Genomic DNA, 21631 nt, shown 5'->3' with positions numbered 1-21631 from the left:
GTGAGATCGACAATGAAAGCACCACTTGTTAAGGGTGAACTCCTTAACCTCGCACAAATTCCTCCGTGAGGTCGCGGGAACGTTTGCTCGTCGATCGCACACGACAAGAACTACGATCAATTCCTCCGTGAAGTCGCGCACGCGGGAATCTTTATCCGACTATCAACAACGACAAGAACTAGGGTTTTGAGTTGTTGAAGAAGAAAGTAGCGTAAAAATAGTTTATTTCGTGAATGATTGAACCGAAGAACAATGCCCACTATTTATAATAGTGGATACGGACAAGAAAATAATTCTAATAAATACGAAAAGATATCATAAATCAATAACTAAATAATAAGATATGAGAATATTTTAGGAGATATACTCGTATCAGCGGCGCTGTCGTGGCTTCCTTCATAGCTGCGGTGCTCTTCATCTGCTTGGTCCTGCTATCTGCCGTCGCTCTTCGCCGCACCCACTGACATCACATGTTGCATAATTGTTTCTGTGTTCATATTATTATTGCATGCTTCTATCACGTTGTGATTCTGTACTTCCTTTTTCTTCCATCAAACATCATTGTTACGTTATTGTGCATTCAAATTTAGAATTTTAACCCCTTTTCTAAATTTTACTACACATTATATATAAAAGTACTACTTAGTTTTAAAAAATTTAACCCTCAAGACTGACTGAACTCCATACAGAGATTTATATTAGAGATTGATTTTCGAAATAAACTAGAATTTGATTAGATTTTATGGATTTTACAATACTTTTTCTTAATATTAATAATCAGTATATTCTAAATTTTACCGTTCAAATGCATTCCAAGTTTGATTAAGATATATCCAAAATGAGTTAACTATGCAAAATTTTATCTAGAACCTTAGTTTGAATGGGTTCAGATAATATTTTACTTGTCGTCGAGTTTCAGATCATTTTTCTACCCGATAAACATAAGATTATATTTATGCTAAAAATGTTTGCTTGCTTAACTATTAATCATGCAATATTTTCAAATTTAGAATCTTCCCAAAAAAAAAAATATGTGGCCCACACAACTAGTCCAATACCATCACTATTTATTGATACCTGATTTTGACTTCACCTTCACCTTTACAATTATTTTTATTTTAAAGATAAAAAGAAAATCTTTCCTTGTATCTTTATTACTATGATCATCTCGAAACATGCATAATCGCAATGCCTCACGAGTTACGAGCATGGTGGAATTGTAAGGATAACGATGTAGGAGCACCCACAACCGTGCTCTTGCCAACGATCACGGTTGTGGGCCTAGCCCCACTTTTTCTGCCTGCTCTTAGGCAAGAGCACAACACCCACAGCCGTGCTCTTCCGCAAGCACGAGCACAAGAGTCCCATCATTCTACTATTCAATTTAAATAAAAACATTTCCATAATATTAAAATTCATTAAAAAATTGAAATAATATTACAAATTATAAATAAAATAAAAATTACATAATTAAAATCCTAAAAAATAAAAATTACCTAATTAAAATCCTAAAAATTAAAAATTACATAATTAAAATCCTAAAAATTAAAAATTACATAATTAAATTCATAAGTGACCGAATTTCGTCCAAATGGATGATGAATGTGTGTATTTATAGATGATTTTGGGATTAAATTTTAAAAAAAAAATTCAAAAAAAATTCAAAAAAATGGTAATAAAACGGCTATATTTTTGGGAATCCGAAATTTTTTTTTTTTGGTATTATTTTCGATTTTTTTTTTTTAAAAAAAAGAAAATGTCAACGGCCAATAGAAACACGCCACGTCGCCCTGCTCGCTGGCACGAACGCGCTCTATGCATAGAGCACATCCGTGCCAGCGGCAAGGCGCAGCGGAGGACAAGCGTGTCCTTGCCAGCGGCAAGGACGGACAGTGAGCTTGTGCTCACCGTTGCAGATGCTCTAAGGACCTTGAATTGTCGATTCATAAATATTTTAGTCAAATTATCAATAGTAAATCATGAGGTCAAGAATTGAAACTTATTATTCGATCGATCACATTGATATTTCATTGTGCTTGAATTTATAAATCTCACACAGCACTCCCATAACAATTACTCCAATAATATAGAGAATGATGTAAAGAGAAACATCTGTCTCCATCCTTTCAATTGAAGAACACCCAAAATGTATACCGAGTTAAATTCATCTATGTTTTTGGTGATTCAAATTATTAGATTCATATTTCTCAAACAATTGATTGGGGAAACCAAGTGTTAGATTTGGATATGATGCTGAAGTGCAGTTTAATTGGCAACACACTTCTTGTTAAAACTCTTAATTCTTGTCCCACATCGATTTGATGATTATCCTAGCTTCTCTATATAAGTCTGGATGACTCTCTCCCTTATAAGGCCTTTTAAGGGTGAATGACTCATTTCTAATACTTCTTCCTCTATTGCGATATAAATGATTATTAGTTATATTTATTTAGAAATTTTTTTTGCCATATTGGTAGACTTCCAATGCTTATCGAGGCCATGTATTTTGCCAAAGCTATTTATAGCAATTGTTGTTAAAGTAGATGTCAAAATTTGTCGCCGTCCACAAGATTTATACGTCAATCCCACATGTTTCAATGTTATCACATTGAGTACGTAGAGTAAATGCCAAAATCGTCAATCTTAAAACTTTTTAAAGAAGAAAGCAATTATTATAGGTGACATATAATTAAAAATATTCTATTTTATAGTCTCTTTTACCCATCATTGATAAATATACTTGTTACATAGTAGGAGTACCATACACAATATGAATTACAACATCCGAAATGCAGATACATTTATTAATAATGAACTGCAAGAACTTAATTTATGTTCTTGTTTTTCCTCTGTTGTCTCAAATAAGCCAGCTCATAGGCTTCAGATCTTGAAGCAGGCCGAATCCTCATTAAATTGATAACGGGGAATTAATGATATGAATAGTAATTTACTACTAATTAATATGTATTTAATTACCTTAACAGATGTGTATGTGCTAATTGACAACGACTAACCATCAGATTTTTGTTAATTTTGACCAATCTCCAGATTTTGTCTTTTTAAAACGATACATAAAAGTGATTCTCTTGACTTGTTTCTTTCCAGACGAAATAATACAGAATCATTTGACTAAATTAACTAAATATTGGTAAAGTTTAAAGCGGCAGCACATTGTATTTGCCACTAATTATATACCACCTTCAAAATGCTAGGTATGATGAAATGAAAGTGCGGTTGCATCTTGTATATGTAATGCAATAATTTTATATATGTGACAAATTAATGTCAGGGTACGTCATTTATGTGAACAAAAATATTTACAAGCATCGTTTTTTACAACCCGTAAACTGCAAATAAGGTATATTCGTATAATAACATTTCTCTATTTGTATGTACTCCGCATTTATTATTTATATTTCTATACTAAGATTATTATCTTCTTTTTCTGGATGAACAACTTATAGTTTAAAGTTTATAGGAGTGCATGAAATTTTGAATACAAATATTGCATTTCTTTCGAATATAGTATATATTGGTGTCCAGGGGTATTATTTGACTATTATAACTGTATGAACTCTGTGTACATGTAATTATATGCTTATTTTATTTTCTGGGATAATTTCATTATTTAAATACTCCTTCTATCAAAAAATAATGATATAAGTGAATAATACGAGTTTTAATTAGAAATTGGTAAAATAAAATAAAGAAAGAGAAAACTTAAATAAAGTATAAGAAAAGGAAAAAAAGTTGTGTAAGTATGAGAAAGAACAAGAAAACGTGGACGAAAAAAAGTTGTGTAAGTATGAGAAAGAACAAGAAAACGTGGATAAAATAGTGTTAATAATTTAAGAGAAATTTTCCATTGAAATATTGTTTGTGAACATCCCAAATTGAAAAGACATAGACTACTATATATTTTTCATGGATGGAGAGGGAGATGTATATATATATAACACAAGATTTTTATTCTTCAAAATGAGGTAAAATCAACATATTAAAGTATTAACTAGCTCAACAGTAATTATCCATACATATCGATAATCTACGGTGAACTTTACTGCAATACACGAGCTCTTTCTTAAAATTAAGAGCCTTAGACAAAATTATGAAAGGCTTGCCCCACTTATAAGCACTATACTCGTATTTGTTATGAAATTTAATAAAGTTCAATTCATACTATAGTCCACCAAAAAAAAAATCCAAAATTTCCAAAAGATTCACATAGTATTAGACAATATTAAAGCTAGGTAGTCAAAATTAGAAACATATTCAGGGTTAATTGTAAATCAATAATTTATTATATAGCCTGCCACATCCTTAATTTTTTGAATCAGCCGTATGAATCATCATATTCGGATCAAATCTCAGATTCTACTATAAAATTTTGTAATGTTGTCGTATGTGATTCGATCGATTTTTATTATGATCCAAGTGACATTTCTGATACAAGTAAAGGGGGAGTACATATAAAATGGCACTGTACGAAAATTCAATGAAGCTACGATTATCAATTTATTATTAGTGGGAAGCCGTCGGGTGATATTATTGAAATCTTGGGATTAGTAAGTCAATAAACTAGAAAAAAGAAAACTCCATATTCAAACGTGGAATTTCATGCATAACGCGCCACGGTTGACTCTACCCATGACCAATTAGTACTTTGATATAAATATCCCCCAAATTTCTTTCATTCGCATCTCTCAATTCAATCAAACACTTCACCTAATAAGATCATGAACTAGACTCCATTAGATCTAGGATGAGATCGGGAATTGCAGAGAAGAGGAATGAGAGAAGATATTTTTTCTCACTTTTACTGAATGAATGAAACAGTTCACAAAGATCACCATATATACCGTGGTGTATCGGTGTACAAAAGATACGAAGAACAGAATCAAAACTCATAACTAAAACATAACTAGCTAATACTAACTAACTTGATCTCTTGCCTTCCTTCCTTCATGAGCTGAATATACATGTCTAATAGGCCCCCTCAAGATGGACTGTAGACGGTGGTGAAGTCCATCTTGGAGAGCAAAGTTGCAAAAGGACCGGCTGATAATGGCTTGGTGAAGATATCTGCTAGCTGGTGAGAATTGTGAACATGAACTGGCCTAATCACTCCCTCAATTAGTTTATCACGAACCGTGTGACAATCAATGTCAATATGATTCGTTCGTTCATGAAAAACAGGATTTATACTTATGTGGACGGCTGCCTGACTATCACAGTAGAGGGAAATAGGCAGCTGCATTGATATACCAAAATCCTTCAATAAGGCTATTATCCAGACCACTTCACAGCAGGCTAGAGCCATGGCTCTATATTCAGTCTCGGCGGAGGACCGTGAGACAATGTGTTGTTTCTTAGAGCGCCAAGATATCAATGAGCTACCAAGAAACATACAAAAACCAGAGATGGACCTCCTAGTGTCCGAGTATGCAGCCCAATCAGCATCAGAAAAAATGCTGACTGTAGGTGAAGTCTTGGCAGAGTAAAACAAACCGTGACCTAGAGTGCCCTTTAGATATTTCAAAATTCGTTCACCTGCTTGCATATGGCCAGTACAAAGCTTAGAGATTAATTGACTTAGTTTGTTCACTGCAAAGGTAATATCAGGGCGGGTGAGACAAAGATACACCAAGCGCCCAATAAGCCTTCTATATGGAGTTGAGTCAGCTAGCAAATCTCCAGCCTCTGAATGTAAAGAATTCACCGCATCCATAGGAGTAGAAGCAGGTTTGCACCCCAGCAAGCCAGCATCAGAAACCAAATCAAGAGCATATTTGTGCTCAGACACAAAAATGCCACTCTCATTTCTTGCAATTTCTATACCAAGGAAGTATTTTGGAGAACCAAGATCTTTCAACTTGAAATGTCCTGAGAGAAAATCTCTGAAGCTGGATATCATGTGGTCATCACTACTTGCCACAAGAATGTCATCCACATAAATCACAACCCCAAAGTATAAGCCATCGGCATAATGTTTATAAAAAATATGATTGATATGATGGTGATTAAAGCAAGCCAAATCCAGAAAGAACTTGGGAGAATTTCAGATACCATTGCCTTGAGGCTTGCTTGAGGCCGTATATGGACTTCTTTAGTTTGCAGGCCAACTGACCAGGGCCTACAGGTGCATCTTTCACAACTAGACCAGGAGGGAGAGACATGTATATTTCCTCTTCAAGATCACCATAGAGGAAAGCATTGTTAATATCAAGGTGAGCAAGCTTCTAGCCTTTAATTGCAGCCAAAGCTAACATGAGCTTCACTGTAGTCAGCTTAGCAACTGGAGAAAAAGTATCATGAAAGTCCACTCCTGCTTGATGAGTAAAGCCTTTAGTTACTAACCGAGCCTTATACCTTTCAACCAAACCAGCAGCTGTGAATTTGATCTTATATACCCATTTGCAAGAAATGGGTATTTTTCCAGGTGGAAGAAAAGTGATCAACCAAGTATTGGTTCTCATCAGTGCCTGCAGCTCTTCTTGCATTGCCAACACCCACTCTGAGTGTTGAGTAGCTTGTTTATAGGATGTAGGCTCAGTAAAGATAGAGAGAAGTATGATGAATTTTAAGTAAGGCTGAGAGAGTTTATTGAGACAAAAGTAAGATGAAATGGGATACTGAGAATTTGTGGAAGAAATCACTGAATTACAAATGTAATCAGTTAAGTGAGCTGGAGTTCTTACTGTTCTTCCTGACCTTGTTGGCTGTGGTGCAAGATCAGAAAGTTCAGAGGAGGTTGTGGCATGATGGTTATATTGAGGTAGAAGAAGAAGAGATAAATCAGTGGTGCGAGGAGAAAGTGGGGCAGTGTTTTCATTGTGAGATTTATCAGTAGGGAAGGAAGATTGAGGCTGATATGAAAGAGGAAAAAAAGATTCATGGAAAATAACATTTCTGCTGATAAAAATATCATGTGTCTCCAGATTCATGACTTTATAACCTTTATATTCAGAGGGGTAGCCTATGAATATGCATCGAGTGGCTCTTGGAGAAAACTTATTCTTGCCTTTATCCAAAGTGGAGGCAAAGCAGAGACACCCAAACACCTTTAGAGTGCTATAGACAAGAATCTTATTGAAGAGAGCCTGGAATGGGGTGATGTTTTGAGGAAGAACTGAGGAAGGTGTTCTGTTTATAAGGAAATAAGCAGTAAGTATACATCCCCCAGAATTCTATGCCTAGATGAGATTGGAACAAAAAGCTCCTAGCAACATTCAACAAGTGTTGGTGATTTCTCTCCACTCGAGCATTCTGTTGTGGTGTTTCCACACAAGAGTGCTGAGTGATAGTCCCATAGGAGGAGTATAAAGAAGTGAGGTTGAACTCAGGGGCATTGTCACTCCTTATGATTTTAATTCTTTTTTTGAACTGAGTAAGAATTGTGTTGGCAAACTGTGTTGGCATAGAGTTTACTTCAGATTTCTGAGTGAGGAGGAAAGTCCAAACAAACCGGGAAAAATCATCAATTATAGTAAGGAAATATTTATAACCAGTGTGTGTAGGAGAGGAGAAAGGCCCCTACACATCACAGTGTATTAAATAAAAAATGGCAGATGAAGTGTATGTGGAATCAGGAAATGACAGTTTCTTTTTGTTTTGCAAGAGGGTAGATTTAACAAGTGGATGAGGAATTATTTGATGGAATTAAAATATCATACAAAATTCTGAGTTTATTCAAGGATGGATGGCCCAAACGTTGGTGCCAAACATCAAGGCTGACAGAGTTAATTGAAGCAACAGAACTAGAAATACTGGAAATAGCACCATTAGTATGAGAAACATCTTGAGATTTTTTTCTCTTCTAATTTTAAGGAGGATCAACGATGGTTCTCCATCTACACCCCGAGATGACTCGGACCCCCGACCGATAGGTTAGAGGTGAAGCGTCTTACCACCGAGTTGCGCTTCGTTGTCTGGTTGGGTACAAACAAGTAAACTGTCATCCCCAAACATGGGTATTGGCTAGTAAACTGTCACCCCCAAGAGGAAATTAATCCCCAAGATGCGCCTCCTAGGGGTCGAACTTGTGACCTCCAGGATGGACGCGGTATCTAAGTGCCCTTTACCGCTAGGCCAAGGGGCTTGGATAACATCTTGAGATTGAGTCTTGTTTATTTCACTACTTGATGAACCTGGAAACTCAAAGATGTAAAGGTTGCCAACTCGGTTACCCCTCCCAATCACAGTCCCCGTTAAAGCTTCCTTAATTTGGAACCCATTGTGAGTGAATATGACAATGCATGAAGAATGTTTGGTGAGTGCACTGACTGAAATTAAATTGAAAGAGAATGTAGGCACTAGCAGGACTGATGAAAGAGTGATGAGAGGTGTAAGCAAGACATTACCTAGGTGTGAGACATGAGCAGTGTTGCCATTAGGAAGATTCACAGAAGCATTTTGGATAGGTGCGGCTGAAGTCAAAAGAGATTGATAATGGCAAACATGGTGAGTAGCCCCTGTATCTAGTATCCAAGTAGATGATCTAGAGCAAGAAGATGAAATGTAATAACTGTACCAGAGAAGTTTGAAGGTTGGGCTTCAGAGTAAGATTTGTGAGTGATGGCTGGAGCTGAAGTGTGGAGTTGACTTTGCAAGAGAGCAACAAGCTGTTGATATTGATCCTTGGTTGGCAAATTCACTTCAGAAGGCATGAGAGCAGGCGATGCAGAGGAATTATCTTCAACACAATTCACAGATCTGCCCTGATTAGAATTCTGATTGCTAGAAGATGAACTAGCATAGAATGGTTTGCCTATTCCCTTGCCATAACCTGGAGGAAAACCATGCTTGAAGAAGCATTTTTCAACCGGATGATTTTTCTTTCCACAATGAGAGCACAAAAACTTATTCAAACCCCTGCCATATGATGTTGCAGCAATAGTGAATGGCTGTTCACTAGGAGCTGAAGGATGAACAGCAAGAAGAGCTGAATTAGAGAGATGAGATCCAGAGTTAGAGAAGTGAGATCCATCAATATGACGCTACCTCTTTCCTGAATTACCAAGGCAAAGACCTTAGAAAGAGAAGGAAGGGGAATCATAGCTAAAATGTGAGATCGGATCTGAGAAAAGGAAGAGTTCAATCCAATAAGAAACTGCATTGTGCAGTCATCTTCCTATTGTTGATTCCATCGTGCTGCACTGTTACAAGTGCATCTACCACGAGTACACCAAGCAATTGGTTGAGAATTTTTGAATTCATCATAAACAATCCGCAAATTGGTGAAGTAGGTGTTCACATCGGCAGAGCCTAGAGAGAGATTCATGAGCTGTTGGCGAAGCTGATACAAGCGAGCTGAATCACCGAGAGAAAACCTATCCTTCAGATCGGACCAGATAGAATATGCATCATCGAGATACATTATGCACGAACAAATCTAAGTAGAGACAGAATTACGCAACCAAGCAATGACCATGCTATTGCATCAGATCCAAGCTTGGAATAGCATATCATTACGAGCAGGACGGAGGATCGAACCATCAATAAACACCAATTTATTCTTAGCAATAAGAGCCGTAGTGAAAGATCGACTCCAAGTAGTGTAATTAGAACCATCGAGCTGCTGTTGAACAAGAATCATACCAGGATTATCACTAGGATGAAGATAATAGGGACTCGAAATATCATCGGCTGCTTGATATATTTCCATTTATGTGTTCCACCACGACTTCCGATCACGGCGGCGCCACCTCGATCGCCGCCATCCATCCCGACATCATCCAATCCCATATCCTAAACGGGCTGGACGGCCCCGCGCTGGCCTCCACGAAGCTCCTCTCCCTCTGCTCCGACGATTTCCTGTGGCGCCAAATTTGCAACTCCACGTGGCCCTCCACCGCCCACCCCACCGTCCTCCACGCCATCTCCTCCCACCGCGCTCCTTCTACTCCGACTCCTTCCCCTCCGTCACCCTCCACCGCCGTGGGCCACGGCCGCAAACGCTGGCGCTGATCTCCGCCGTCGACGTCTACTGCGACGACAGACCGATCTATTCTCGGGTGAAGGAAACCGAGACTCTCTCCGGATGGTTCCAGAGCTCTGCCTTCAGGATCGACCTGGTGGACGCGAAAGAAGCCGTGGGGGCAGCGCCGCTGAAATTCAACGGCGCATGCATGGAACTCGCGAAGGAGCGTCTGAGGGTGAGCTGGATCCTCATCGACCCTCGCAAGAAGCGGGCGGTGAACATAGCCAGCGCGGCTGCGGTGGAGGCGCGGCGGCACTGGCTGACCGACGACATACATCTCCGGTACGCCACGGTGGTGGACGGCGGGGACGGGGAGCTGGTGCAGTGCACGGCGGTGGTGACGTGCGGCGGGAAGGAAGGGGGAGAGCTGCAGGTGAGGGAGATGAGCATGCAGGTGGAGGACATGGACGGCAAAATCATGACCGGGTCAGACAGGTTGAGGATTCTGGACGCCGCCATGGATGGCCGGAGAGTGAAGAGCCAGGTGGAGACGCAGAGGGAGGCGTTCGAGATGTTCTTGAGGATAAAGATGCTGTCTAGAGAGAGAAAGCAGAGGAGAGAGAGGAGCTTGGACATGATCTGCATAGCCGCCGGAGTCGCTATTTTTGTGGCCATTTTGGCATTTGTTTTGTCAAGATAATTAAATACTGTAAAAACTGAAATACCGTTAAAATAGGTAAAAGGGGTGTGAAGTCCGAAAAATTAATGTTCAGAAAATCGATGAAATTATTTTACTCTATTTATTTTTGGACTGTGAAGATAAGCTTGATGAATCAGCGAAGATCAGTCAGAATGCATTAATTCATTGTTTAATTACTTGAATATTGGAATATTAAATTCTTTAGTCAAAATCAAATTAATGTTAATATGTGAAAAGGATTTATGCCAAACCCTATAGTTAGAAAATCATAATCACGAGTATTAATTTTATGTGTGCTAATTGCCTACTAGTATTACATTGAAAGTTAGTATTTGAGAGTTGAAACAGATGCTAACTAATAAAGATTATTGGTGTGTTTATTTAAACTTTGTATAAATAAAGTTGGGTATCTATTCGATTCTTTCTGATTCAAAAAATACGTGCATTTAAGCATTTTTCTTTTACAGGACTTTGAATCCAAATTAATTCAGGTTTAATATATTCGTAGTTCATAGTCATAGCCCATAGGGTGTCACAAGTTGTGGCGTAGTGTTATAAAATTTTGACTCGTATACATGGTTTGGCTAGATTTAATTAATGATGTGATGACTAAATATTTAATTTGACAAATGACCACAGTGAGTTTAGTTTAATTCTGAATTGCAAAACCTACATGAATCATTTTAAAACGCAACAAAAAATAATAGTATATAAGACAAATTAATCATATCGTATGTGATCAATATCTCGTGTTTTTTATATGAAAGTACGATACTAATAAGTTTAATTATTCTTGCATCTGAAAACAAAAACCGAAAATTAATAATTAGAATTAGTTACAACCGAATAGGATATACAATAAATTAAACGCCACACTTAATCGGGCATATGGTTATTAAAAGCATGATATTGGATTTTTGAGCAATGATGATATTCTTATTTGGGTGTACTACCAGACATGCATGAGGTACATAAGACGCAAGTCACTTCGTTATACGTGGTTTTTAGCTTTCTTTTAACAAAAATAAAGAAAAGCTAGTATTTGATTTTCCTAATTACTAACCATATGCTATATTATCTTCGAGTATATTGTTTTAGTTGTCTCACCTTCCGGCTTCCCCGGCCTCACCTCCGGTTAGTTTACCAATTACGTCGATAGGTAAATATTTTCAGTTTTTATGCACCATTTTTCTGCTTTATGTAATTGATAAACTAGATAGTTGAATGAAGGGTCTTCCAAAAATAGTTTGATTTGTTTGCTAATTGAATTATACTTGCATTTTCTGTTTTTACTTGTATTTGTAATCTTTTAGAAAGCAAAGTTAGGAATAACAGATGGTTGAACATTTATCAATTTTCCACATATTATGCAGGGATAAGTTGATTTGGAATCTGGATGATATATATGCACTATATAGAGTACGTTTGTCAAGAAAGTTCTTGTTTTTCTATTCTGGCTCATTCATTAAATTAATCTACTTAGCTCTTTAATGAATTGAACTAAGTTCTAGTAGTATCAATTAACTTCAACTACGTTCTCTATTTATTTCTTTCATACTATATTTATTTTTATAGTATTAAAATTCATCATGTCACACTAACTAGTACATTTTTTTTTGGATGAAGGTAGTGGAATATGTATGTTGAAATGTAGCTCAGCTGCTGGAGATGCAGACTCCTTATATATAATTAAATGTACATTTTTCTTTGCTACTGTGATTGCATTTTACGATTAAAAAAAATCAGTTTGCTATAAATGGAAAAGATTTAGCAGACCACTTCATTTCCAACCCATTCCCATATCTATCTGCTTACATATGCAATAGTTATATTTTTATATATACATCTCTCTGTCTCTCATAGTGGGGTAGTATTACTTTTGCAGCGTCTGGGCACTGTTTCTATAATGGAAAAATTATAAAGTTTCATCAGAGTGCGAATAAATGAAGTGTTGTGTTATTATGGGAGTTGATGTATATGTATCTCTACTACTTACTTCATGATCTAGAATAATTTAATACTACTACACCTAAATAATGGTGATTGCTTCCTGATCCGACTGTTAAATCCTCTAAATTCTGTCCCACGTCGACTTGGTGAAGATCCCATCTAATCTATATAAGTGTGGATAACCCTCCCCCTTATGAGGCCTTTTAAGGGGTGAGTGGCTCATTTCTAATATGGTATCAGAGCGGGCCCAAGTCGATGATGGTTTTCTCTTTATCTCTTATCTACCTCACGAGTGGAAGACCGATGTCCTTTCCGGCCCACATCGATGATGGTTTCTCTTGCATTGCCTACCCACATGATGGAAGACCGATGTCCTTTCCGGCCCACACGTGAGGGGGCGTGTTAAATCCTCTAAATTCTATCCCACATCGACTTGGTGAAGATCCCATCTAATCTATATAAGTGTGGATAATATGTGAAGATCCCATCTAATCTATACAAGTGTGAATAACCCTCCCCCTTATGAGGCCTTTTAAGGGGTGAGTGACCCATTTCTAATACCGACCCCAGAGCTAGACCCATCCGGCCATCTCCAACATATACAACAACACTTCAGACAAGCCCCGCTTTGGACCTGCCCGTATCTGAGAACAAGCCCGGCTGCGCGAGCTCGAGCAAGGATATATGTTGATCAAGTCCTATGACCATGATGTTGTTTCACATCGTTCTCCTGATGTAGGAGCTTCTTTAAGAAAGATGGTTTGTTCCTCAATTAAGTCGCAGTAGCTACTCTTTTGATAAAAAAAAAAGACATTTATTACGAAAATGATGTGTTTATATGCTAGAAGCTAGACAATAAACAAAGCAACAACGCTCATACCAAGTTTTTTGGTAGATATATATAAATTAATAATTTTAATGAATGTACATAAATTATTTAATTATTACGTACTATTATATGTTAATAATTTATCAATTTAATTTAAATTTTTCTTTTGCAAAATTGAAATCTAAAAATAATAATTTAAAAAGTTTTCATATTGGTCACCACGTCCAATGTAACTATCATCAAATTATATTCTACTGTTTGAGGTTCAGAAAATCTTATTGCATATATCAACATAAAACAACAATATGAGTTTTATTTTCCCTCTTTATGTATAAAGGTCACAATTCACATGCTTGAGTGCAAATTTCTATCCCTAAAAAACAATTAGACTGGCTAAAAAGTTAAATGAAGACAGATAGACACATTAAATTTAAACTTGAAACTCGAGCACATAAAAGAATCGAATACTATTCTAAAACTCAAATTAGTATTTGAAAGAATAGGTAAACTAACTTATATTTTGAATAAATTAATCAAATCCGACAATGAACAATAAAATTACATAGATGCCAAGAAGTACGTTAACACGTGTAATATCGTCTTAAAGAGTTGCTTAGGTTCTATCATGATAATGGATGAGTTTATATTCGAAAGCCCATTATTGAAACTTCAAAGTTACGGCCTGATCTCGAAACTTTGAGGCCCAAAAGCCAGAATGAAAACTATAATCGAAAAATAAAATAGTAAGTTTGGTTTGCAAGATTGTATCCAGAGATTAAATATGTAGTATGTCTGGTTCATAAGATTCAATAGCACAATTCAATCCTACATGAATAATCATGAGATAATTAGTCATAGCTAACTCGATGTAACTAAAATAATCTCACGACTCTATCCTAGATTGTATCTTGATATTATTTTATCTAGAAAACCGAACACCACTAGTAAAAAAAAATACTCGGACGACATAATTTGAAATAAAGAATATAAATCCAAAAATTCGTGAGAATTTTAAACCCGACAAAGAAATGATGTGTTTATTATAATTAAGTGCAAAACACCCGACAAAGCATGTGAATTTATGAGAACTCCCACAATTAGTTTACTCTAATACATTGAAACATTCTTAAGTTTTAAGCTTAACTAACTTTATGCGTAATTAGTAAAACAATATCGATTAAACTGGAAATTTTGGCTTCTGGTGAATGTCAGCTCCATATCAGAAATCTCTAGATCAACATTTTAATTTATTAAATGATATTTTCACTGATTAAGACTATTTATTTTGCACTTTCTCCTCTTTTGGCCTCATGGCAAACTCATGAGTCATGAGTAGTAATTAGCAAAATACTAATATAGAGAGAAATAAGAAGAAAATAAAGCAATGACAGAATAGAGAGAAATAAGAATAAAAAAAGCAAAATAAAAAGGAATAAATTGAAAAAAATGGAAAAGTACATTAAATGAAATTTGCCATTCAATTAATAAAAAAAGCAAGATAAAAAGAAATAATTTTAAAAAAATGGAAAAGTACATTAAAGAAATCTACCGTTTATTCAAAAATACATAAGCTATCTATCAGTCAAATAGTCAATGTTGATACTCCATTTTCGCCGCCAAATTCCCTCAAAAAACATTTTCCGATCCCGAAATGTCTGAACCCCATCTCCCGCCCAAATTGGAACCCACCCCCGCCGACCCGCTTCTCGACACCGGCGCCTACATCGACCCGGCTCCGAACCACTCTCCCGCCGCCTACATGCCCCAATCTTCGCCGGATTTCATGCCGGGCGTCGTCATAGCGGCGGAACCCATCTCGTATTACATCCCCGGTGAGGCCCCGGCGGAGCCAGCGCCTCGTGCTGCCCGGCGGAGGGATCCCGAGGAGAGGCCCAGCTGGCTGCCGGAGAACTGGACGATTGAGTTGAGAAGGCGCACTTCTGGAGCCACAGCTGGACAGACTGATCGAGTAGGTTTTCTTTTTAAAAAAAAAAAATCTCGTTCGCCGTTTTAACCTATCATTGGATTGTTTTATTTGTAGGTGGTTCACCATTGACTCTATTTCATTCCTTGTTTTATTTTCAGTATTAAGTAGCAGTCATCTTAAGCACTGGACCAGATTTTAGGGGTTTTAGGAGTCAGGTTGTGAACACATTAAGCCTAGTGAATAGTAAGTTGAAGCTTGAGACAAAATAGATCAATGCCAATAGATTAAGACCAAACTCATTTTAGTTGCTGGTTGCTTATGATGAGTGCTAGGTTTAAACTTGAGATTACGAAATATACTAATAGATTAAGACAACTCTTCTCCAAGACAACTCTGGTTGCTTAGGTTTAATCTGATGTCACACCAAGACAACTCTTCTCCAATTTTTTTTAATGGGCAAATAAACATAAATTTTAAAGGCTGCGCCACGGTGGACTCGAACCTGTGATCTTTGGTCCGGGCGTTAACCACTCTACCGTTTGGCCAACACACGCACACAACTCTTCTCCAATTTAGACAGCGAAAATGTGTCTTTCTTGATGCCAATTTCAATTATGAGTAGTTTCCTATTTGGGATGACATATCGTAATTGTTATACACATAAACTCACCACAAGCTTTGATGAGTTTTTTTAAATGCTGTAGCCATTTGCTAGTGTTTTTTTCTTGATTAATTTTGTGGTTAGTTCATGATGTAGTAGAGACGTGGTATGGCATAGACGCTTCGAATAATTTTTGTTCTCTTTTCATTTCATGAGAATACATGCCACTGTAGTATTTCTAGCTCAAAACAATGTTTCTTCTTGTCTACGTGCATATCCTCACTTTGGTTGCTGCCATTTTCTTAACCTGGATCCCAAAGTTTGTCGAGTAATTTGTTCTTCACCTAGAATTCACAGTTTGTCCTGTAATTTGTATTAATAGAAGCATCGAACACTATCATGCCCGTAGTCTGACTGCCATGTTGATGATTGGCTTGCATAATCATTCTCTACATTCGCTTTTAACTTTTAAAGAAGTTAACCAAATGTTCTAGTTACTGGTTAGGATTGTTTTCCTTAGTTGACCTTATTTTGGCAACTCCCTTGGAAAGCTTATTTGCTTGCTCAGTTGCTCTCGATCAGAGTGCTGAGCCCAAAGTTAAAAGTTATAAAAGCTAATATAAGTAGGAAGCTTTAGGGTAATCAGATTAGTATGTAGTGGCTGGAGAAATATCATGACATGACCCTTGGAAGCTCACTATGATCTCGCGACACCTCTCCGAACAAATTGCCCCTTGTTGTTATATGGCTTGCAATAGTTGTTGTAAAGAGGATTTGCCATGGCACCCCACAACTTGCAGCATGCATAACACAGACACACTTCGAAAGACGGATGGAATTTGGTTGGATTTTGTTGTGAACCTGAGATGGAGAATGGGATTAATGCTGCCAAGTACAGATGCGAAATTCGATATGATAAGTCAATAAACTAAATCTAGGACTTTGCTACAAGATTTCGAATTAGGAACATTCAAGAGTAACAACTCATGAAACAAATCGATCTTTTCATTAATGATTAGCTTCCACATTCAAGTCGAAAGCTACATGCCTTTATAGGCAAAACAATGGCATACAAAACTGACAAATCCTCCTAATGAGGTAAATACTAAATACTACTAATAAATAAATAGTTGTAAAATAATTCCTAATCCTAATCTGCAACACCTATCCAAACAAATTGCCTCTTGTTGTTTACATGGCTTGCAATAGTTGTTTTAAAGGGTCCACCATGGCACCCCACAACTTGCAGCATGCATAACACGAACACACTTCAAAAGACTGATGGAATTCGGGTGGATTCATCATGAGCATGAGATGGAGAACCGATTGAGTGAAGCCAAGTATATATGTGAAATTTTATACGATAAGTCAATAAACTAAATCGAAAACGAGCACTTTGCTACAAGAGTTCGAATTAGGAACATTCAAGAGTAACCACTCATGGAACAAATAGATCATTTCATTAATTAAAAGATTCCCCATTCAAGTCGAAAGCTACATGTCTTTTATAGGCAAAACAATGGAATACAAAACCTAACAAATCCTCCTAATGATGTAAATACTAATAAATAAATAATTGTAAGATAATTCCTATCCTAATCTGCAACCCCTCTCTGCACCAATTGCCCCTCTTTGTTTACATGGCTTGCGATAGATGTTGTAAAGTGGATCCATCATGGTGCCCCACGACTTGCAGCATGCATAGCACACTTCGAACGATGGGTGGAATTTGGGTTGATTCATCGTGAACATGAGATGGAGAATGGAATGAGTGACGCCGGGTATAGATGCTAAATCCTATACTTAATAAATTGAATCGAAAACGGACACTTTGCTACAAGAATTCGAATTGGGAACATTCAAGTGGAACAACTCAATGAACAAATCGTTCTTTACACTAATCAAAAGCTTCCCCATTCAATTCGAAAGCTACACGCCTTTTATAGGCAAAACAATGGAATATGAAAACCAACAAATCCTCCTAATGAGGTAAATACTAATAAATACTTAAAGAATTGTAAGATAATTCCTAATCTGCAACACCTCTCCAAACAAATTGCCCCTAGTTATTTACATTGCTCGCAATAGTTGTTGTAAAGGGGATCCTTAATAGCACCCCACGACTTGCAACATGCATAGCACGATCACACTTCGAATGACAGATAGAATTTAGGTGGATTTGTTGTGAACATGAGATGGAGAATGGAATGACTGACACCACCAGGTATAGATGCGAAGTTCTATACTATAAGTCAATAAACTAAATAAAAAGGAGCACTTTGCTACAAGAATTCATATTAGGAACATTCAAGAGTAACAACTCATGGAACAAACCGATCTTTTCATTAATCATAAGCTTCCCCATTGAATTTGAAAACTACACGCCTTTTATAGGCAAAATAATGGAATACCTAACCTAACGAATCCTCTTAATTCCTCATCCTAATATTGCAAAGAATCGTACTTAACAAATGAATAAAATAATAAATACTAAATCTTTCAACAACAACCTCGTCTTTTCAATACTCATCCCCATAACTTTAGACATTATCTCCAATTTATATGGCAAGACTCCAAGCATGAACAAATCTCTTACTTTGTTAATTCGTTTTAGCATTAAACCATCGATAGCCTTGACGAATTTTCGTCCACTTCTTCACTTCTTCATGTTAAAGCCAACTTAAGGCCTCGGCCCGACCCATTCCATTTGGCCTCCATCAATCCATGACTTGGGCCGATACGAGGCTTGATCAAGCGTGTGCTATATGAAGTAGATTTGTCTTTTGTGATTGTGGGTTGTTTGAAGATTAAGAACATAAATTGGATCAGTTATAAGATTTATTATGTAGGTGTTTTGATACCATAACTATCCATATTCATTTCTAAGTCTTTTTGACATTGAAAATGGAACACGAAAGCTTCTAGCCACTTAGCCCTCTTTAATTATGCCCACATGTGTCGGTCATCGCTCGTGTCTTATTTGAGACTTTTGCTTTTAAGGCTCTTTTTTAGTGTTTGCTAGCTGTGTCATCTCCTTCATTTTTGCGTCTTTTTCTTCCATTTCCAACTTTTTGCCACTTGTTTAATAAGGTGGCTCCTTAATACCACACACACATTTCTAAGGTCGTTGTGGATTGAAAGTTGCACCGAAAACCTTTTAAGCACTTTTCCCTATTTAATTATGCCTGCACTTGTCAGCTATAGTTTGTCTTATGTGAGAATTTTGCTTTTTAAGACACTTTCAGGAGTGGTTTTCAATTATACCAGCATTTATTTCGATGTGAGCTTGTAGGAATACTTTGCATATAAGTTGTGTAAAATGGATTGTTTTGGGGTTTACGAACTTTTCCAGATGATGATTATATACTGCCTGACACTGTTTGGCATGAATATTGGAGTTTGAGTTATGAATTGGCTGCAAATAGCTGTCAAAACTTTTCATGCACGGATGCACCTGAATAAATATGGAAGAAAATTATAAATTGTCCTTCTCTTGGAAAGAATTGTTTCAAGTTCGTAATTTTCAGAAAAAGTAGAGGCACAGATTTACTTCTAGAAAAACTCCCAAAAACAGTCCCTGATCATCTTTAGTTTTCCTTTTCTCGAATAATTGCTCATATTGAGCAATGGTGCAACTATGTATAATCTTCTAGCACTCCTCCGTTGGGAATTTTTTTTCCATTCTGCATTTATAAATCATCCGTGTGCAAAACTATGTTGTTTTGTTCATTCAAAAACAGTCCTTGATCAGTCACAAACATGTGTTGTTTGTTTTCTCTAATTTCGTGCCAAGCTAGGTATATACTTTGCTTTAGTGCAAAGCAGAGTATATATTTTGCATTTTTGTGCAAATCTGTGTTATTTTGTTCATTTGGTGGATCCGATCAGTTGCAATGTAATATATGTCTTGTGAGATATCGGCATGATGCAATGACTGGTTTAAAGCTGTATTCTGTACTTACTTTGTTTGTGTTCAATTCACCTATCTATACATGGAAATTACATTTACATTGTTCTTGAATTTTGAAGTATTACATCGAACCAGCGGGGCAACGCACATTCCGTTCGAAGGTTGAGGTGCTTCAATTTCTGGAAACAGGAAGTAAACCAAAGAGAAAGGCACCTTCTGAAACTGAGACTGCGGTATGTAGAAATTATTCATGGATTTTAGTATCACCAATGGTTTCTGGGTTTTTCATTCTTCCTGCTTTTTTTTGTGCTTATTGCCTCTGCAGCCTTCCAGGACTCCTGCAAGCCAAACACAAAGGAAGTCCAGCACGAAACGGAAGAAATCCGAGGTCTCTGTTTCTGACAATACACAACCACCACCACCACATGTTCTAAACGGCGTCCAGGCAGATAATGCCCAACCGTTATGAAGTGTGTAGATGGTAAGGCCAAGCGCGGGCATGATAGTGTACATGCACCTCTCTAAGTGAAAGCGCTTGTTTTGTAGTTACCATAATTCATTATAGACATTTTACTTGTTGCTTATGTAGGATTCAAACATTATTGTGCGTGAGTTCTCTTGTGGAATGTTAAGAGAATTCTTTTGTGAGTATTTGAAATTATTTTTGGAAGCCCTCTTAGAAGATAGAGGGGGTGTGAAGTAGTTTCCTTGTAGAAGTAGGAACCTTTGTAGAATACATTGCTCCAATTGGTTTAGTGCATGAGGTTTCTCCAGATCTGTATATGGATTAGTAATAGTAACTTCTCCATGTGTTTGTGCTGCTACTTATATTTCACTAGAAAAAGTTAACTTGATTCTGAATACCACCAGTCTCTTCTAAGTCCACCTTTGATTTTATCATCTTCTTACGTGATTTGTAGACTAATGCACGTATCGAATTTTATCCAATGATTATTTTGGTGGCATTGTAGGTTTCCCTACTCATAAAGTATAAGCAGCACATGCTTTTCTTAATTCAGTATTTGTTTGTGTGCGCGTGTGTGTGCCCAGTATGTGCATTGTATGTTCGCATGCAGTGTGTTTGTGTAGCGTGTGTGTGCACAGTACGTGCATTGTGTGTACGCATGCAGTGTACACAGTACGTGCATTGTGTGTGCGCATGCAGTGTGTGCACATGCAGTGTGTTTGTTCACAGTATGTGCATTGTGTGTGTGCATGCAGTGTGCAATGTGTATCTGTGTATGTGCGTGTGGGGTACAATGTGTTTGTGTATGTGTTATGTTTATTGTTGGGGTTACCGCAGCGGAAGATACGGATTAACAAGCATATTCAATTTCATGCAATTAAATCTAGATCTATAGATAAAACACATCAAAACCACATAAACATGCTATTTGATGTAGAGATCGTTGATTGTTACCTTTTGATCCAAAATTGGATTGGCGTTGCTACCTGAAACTCCTTGCAATCCTTGAGTTCTCAACCACGAATCTTCCAATCTATTCCCACGTCCTTAATTGTTCATTCGGGTGGGCGGATCTTGAAGAATCAATATGGTGAAGTGAGATCTTGGGAGAACCACACAAAAACACGAGATTGTCTTGATCTAATCCTATGAATTAGGATAGACAAAATAAAAAACCCTAATCTCCCTAGACCAAGGGCACGAAAACCGATGCAAGAGGGGGGGAGAGAGAGAGAAAGGCCGCGACGGCTAGGGTTTGGAGAGGAATGTGTTGTGCAATTGTGTGCAAGGGTTTCCACCTCTTTTCACTATTTATAAGATGTACTTCTA

At 37.1% G+C, this 21631-nt stretch overlaps 2 protein-coding genes and 1 pseudogene across 2 annotated transcripts; 2 read left to right on the top strand and 1 right to left on the bottom strand.

Moving 5' to 3' along the window:
- Positions 1–5299: 5299 nt before the first annotated feature.
- On the bottom strand, positions 5300–9376 carry LOC121772732. Its single transcript, XM_042169945.1, has 3 exons — positions 9224–9376; positions 8531–8996; positions 5300–8426 (listed from the first exon to the last, which is right to left on the bottom strand). The coding sequence occupies exons 1-3, from the start codon at positions 9374–9376 to the stop codon at positions 7978–7980; spliced, it is 1068 nt and encodes a 355-aa protein (XP_042025879.1). The 3' UTR covers positions 5300–7977.
- Positions 9377–9662: 286 nt separating this feature from the next.
- On the top strand, positions 9663–10656 carry LOC121787168 (annotated as a pseudogene).
- A 4337-nt stretch (positions 10657–14993) lies between these two features.
- On the top strand, positions 14994–20699 carry LOC121787158 (methyl-CpG-binding domain-containing protein 5-like). The gene is made up of 3 exons (XM_042185817.1): positions 14994–15367; positions 19956–20069; positions 20162–20699. The coding sequence occupies exons 1-3, from the start codon at positions 15050–15052 to the stop codon at positions 20303–20305; spliced, it is 576 nt and encodes a 191-aa protein (XP_042041751.1). The 5' UTR covers positions 14994–15049; the 3' UTR covers positions 20306–20699.
- Positions 20700–21631: the final 932 nt, after the last annotated feature.

The sequence above is a fragment of the Salvia splendens genome, chromosome 2 (genome assembly GCF_004379255.2).
Source record: "Salvia splendens isolate huo1 chromosome 2, SspV2, whole genome shotgun sequence".
Lineage (NCBI taxonomy): Eukaryota > Viridiplantae > Streptophyta > Magnoliopsida > Lamiales > Lamiaceae > Salvia > Salvia splendens.
This window is presented reverse-complemented; position numbering and strand designations above follow the sequence as displayed.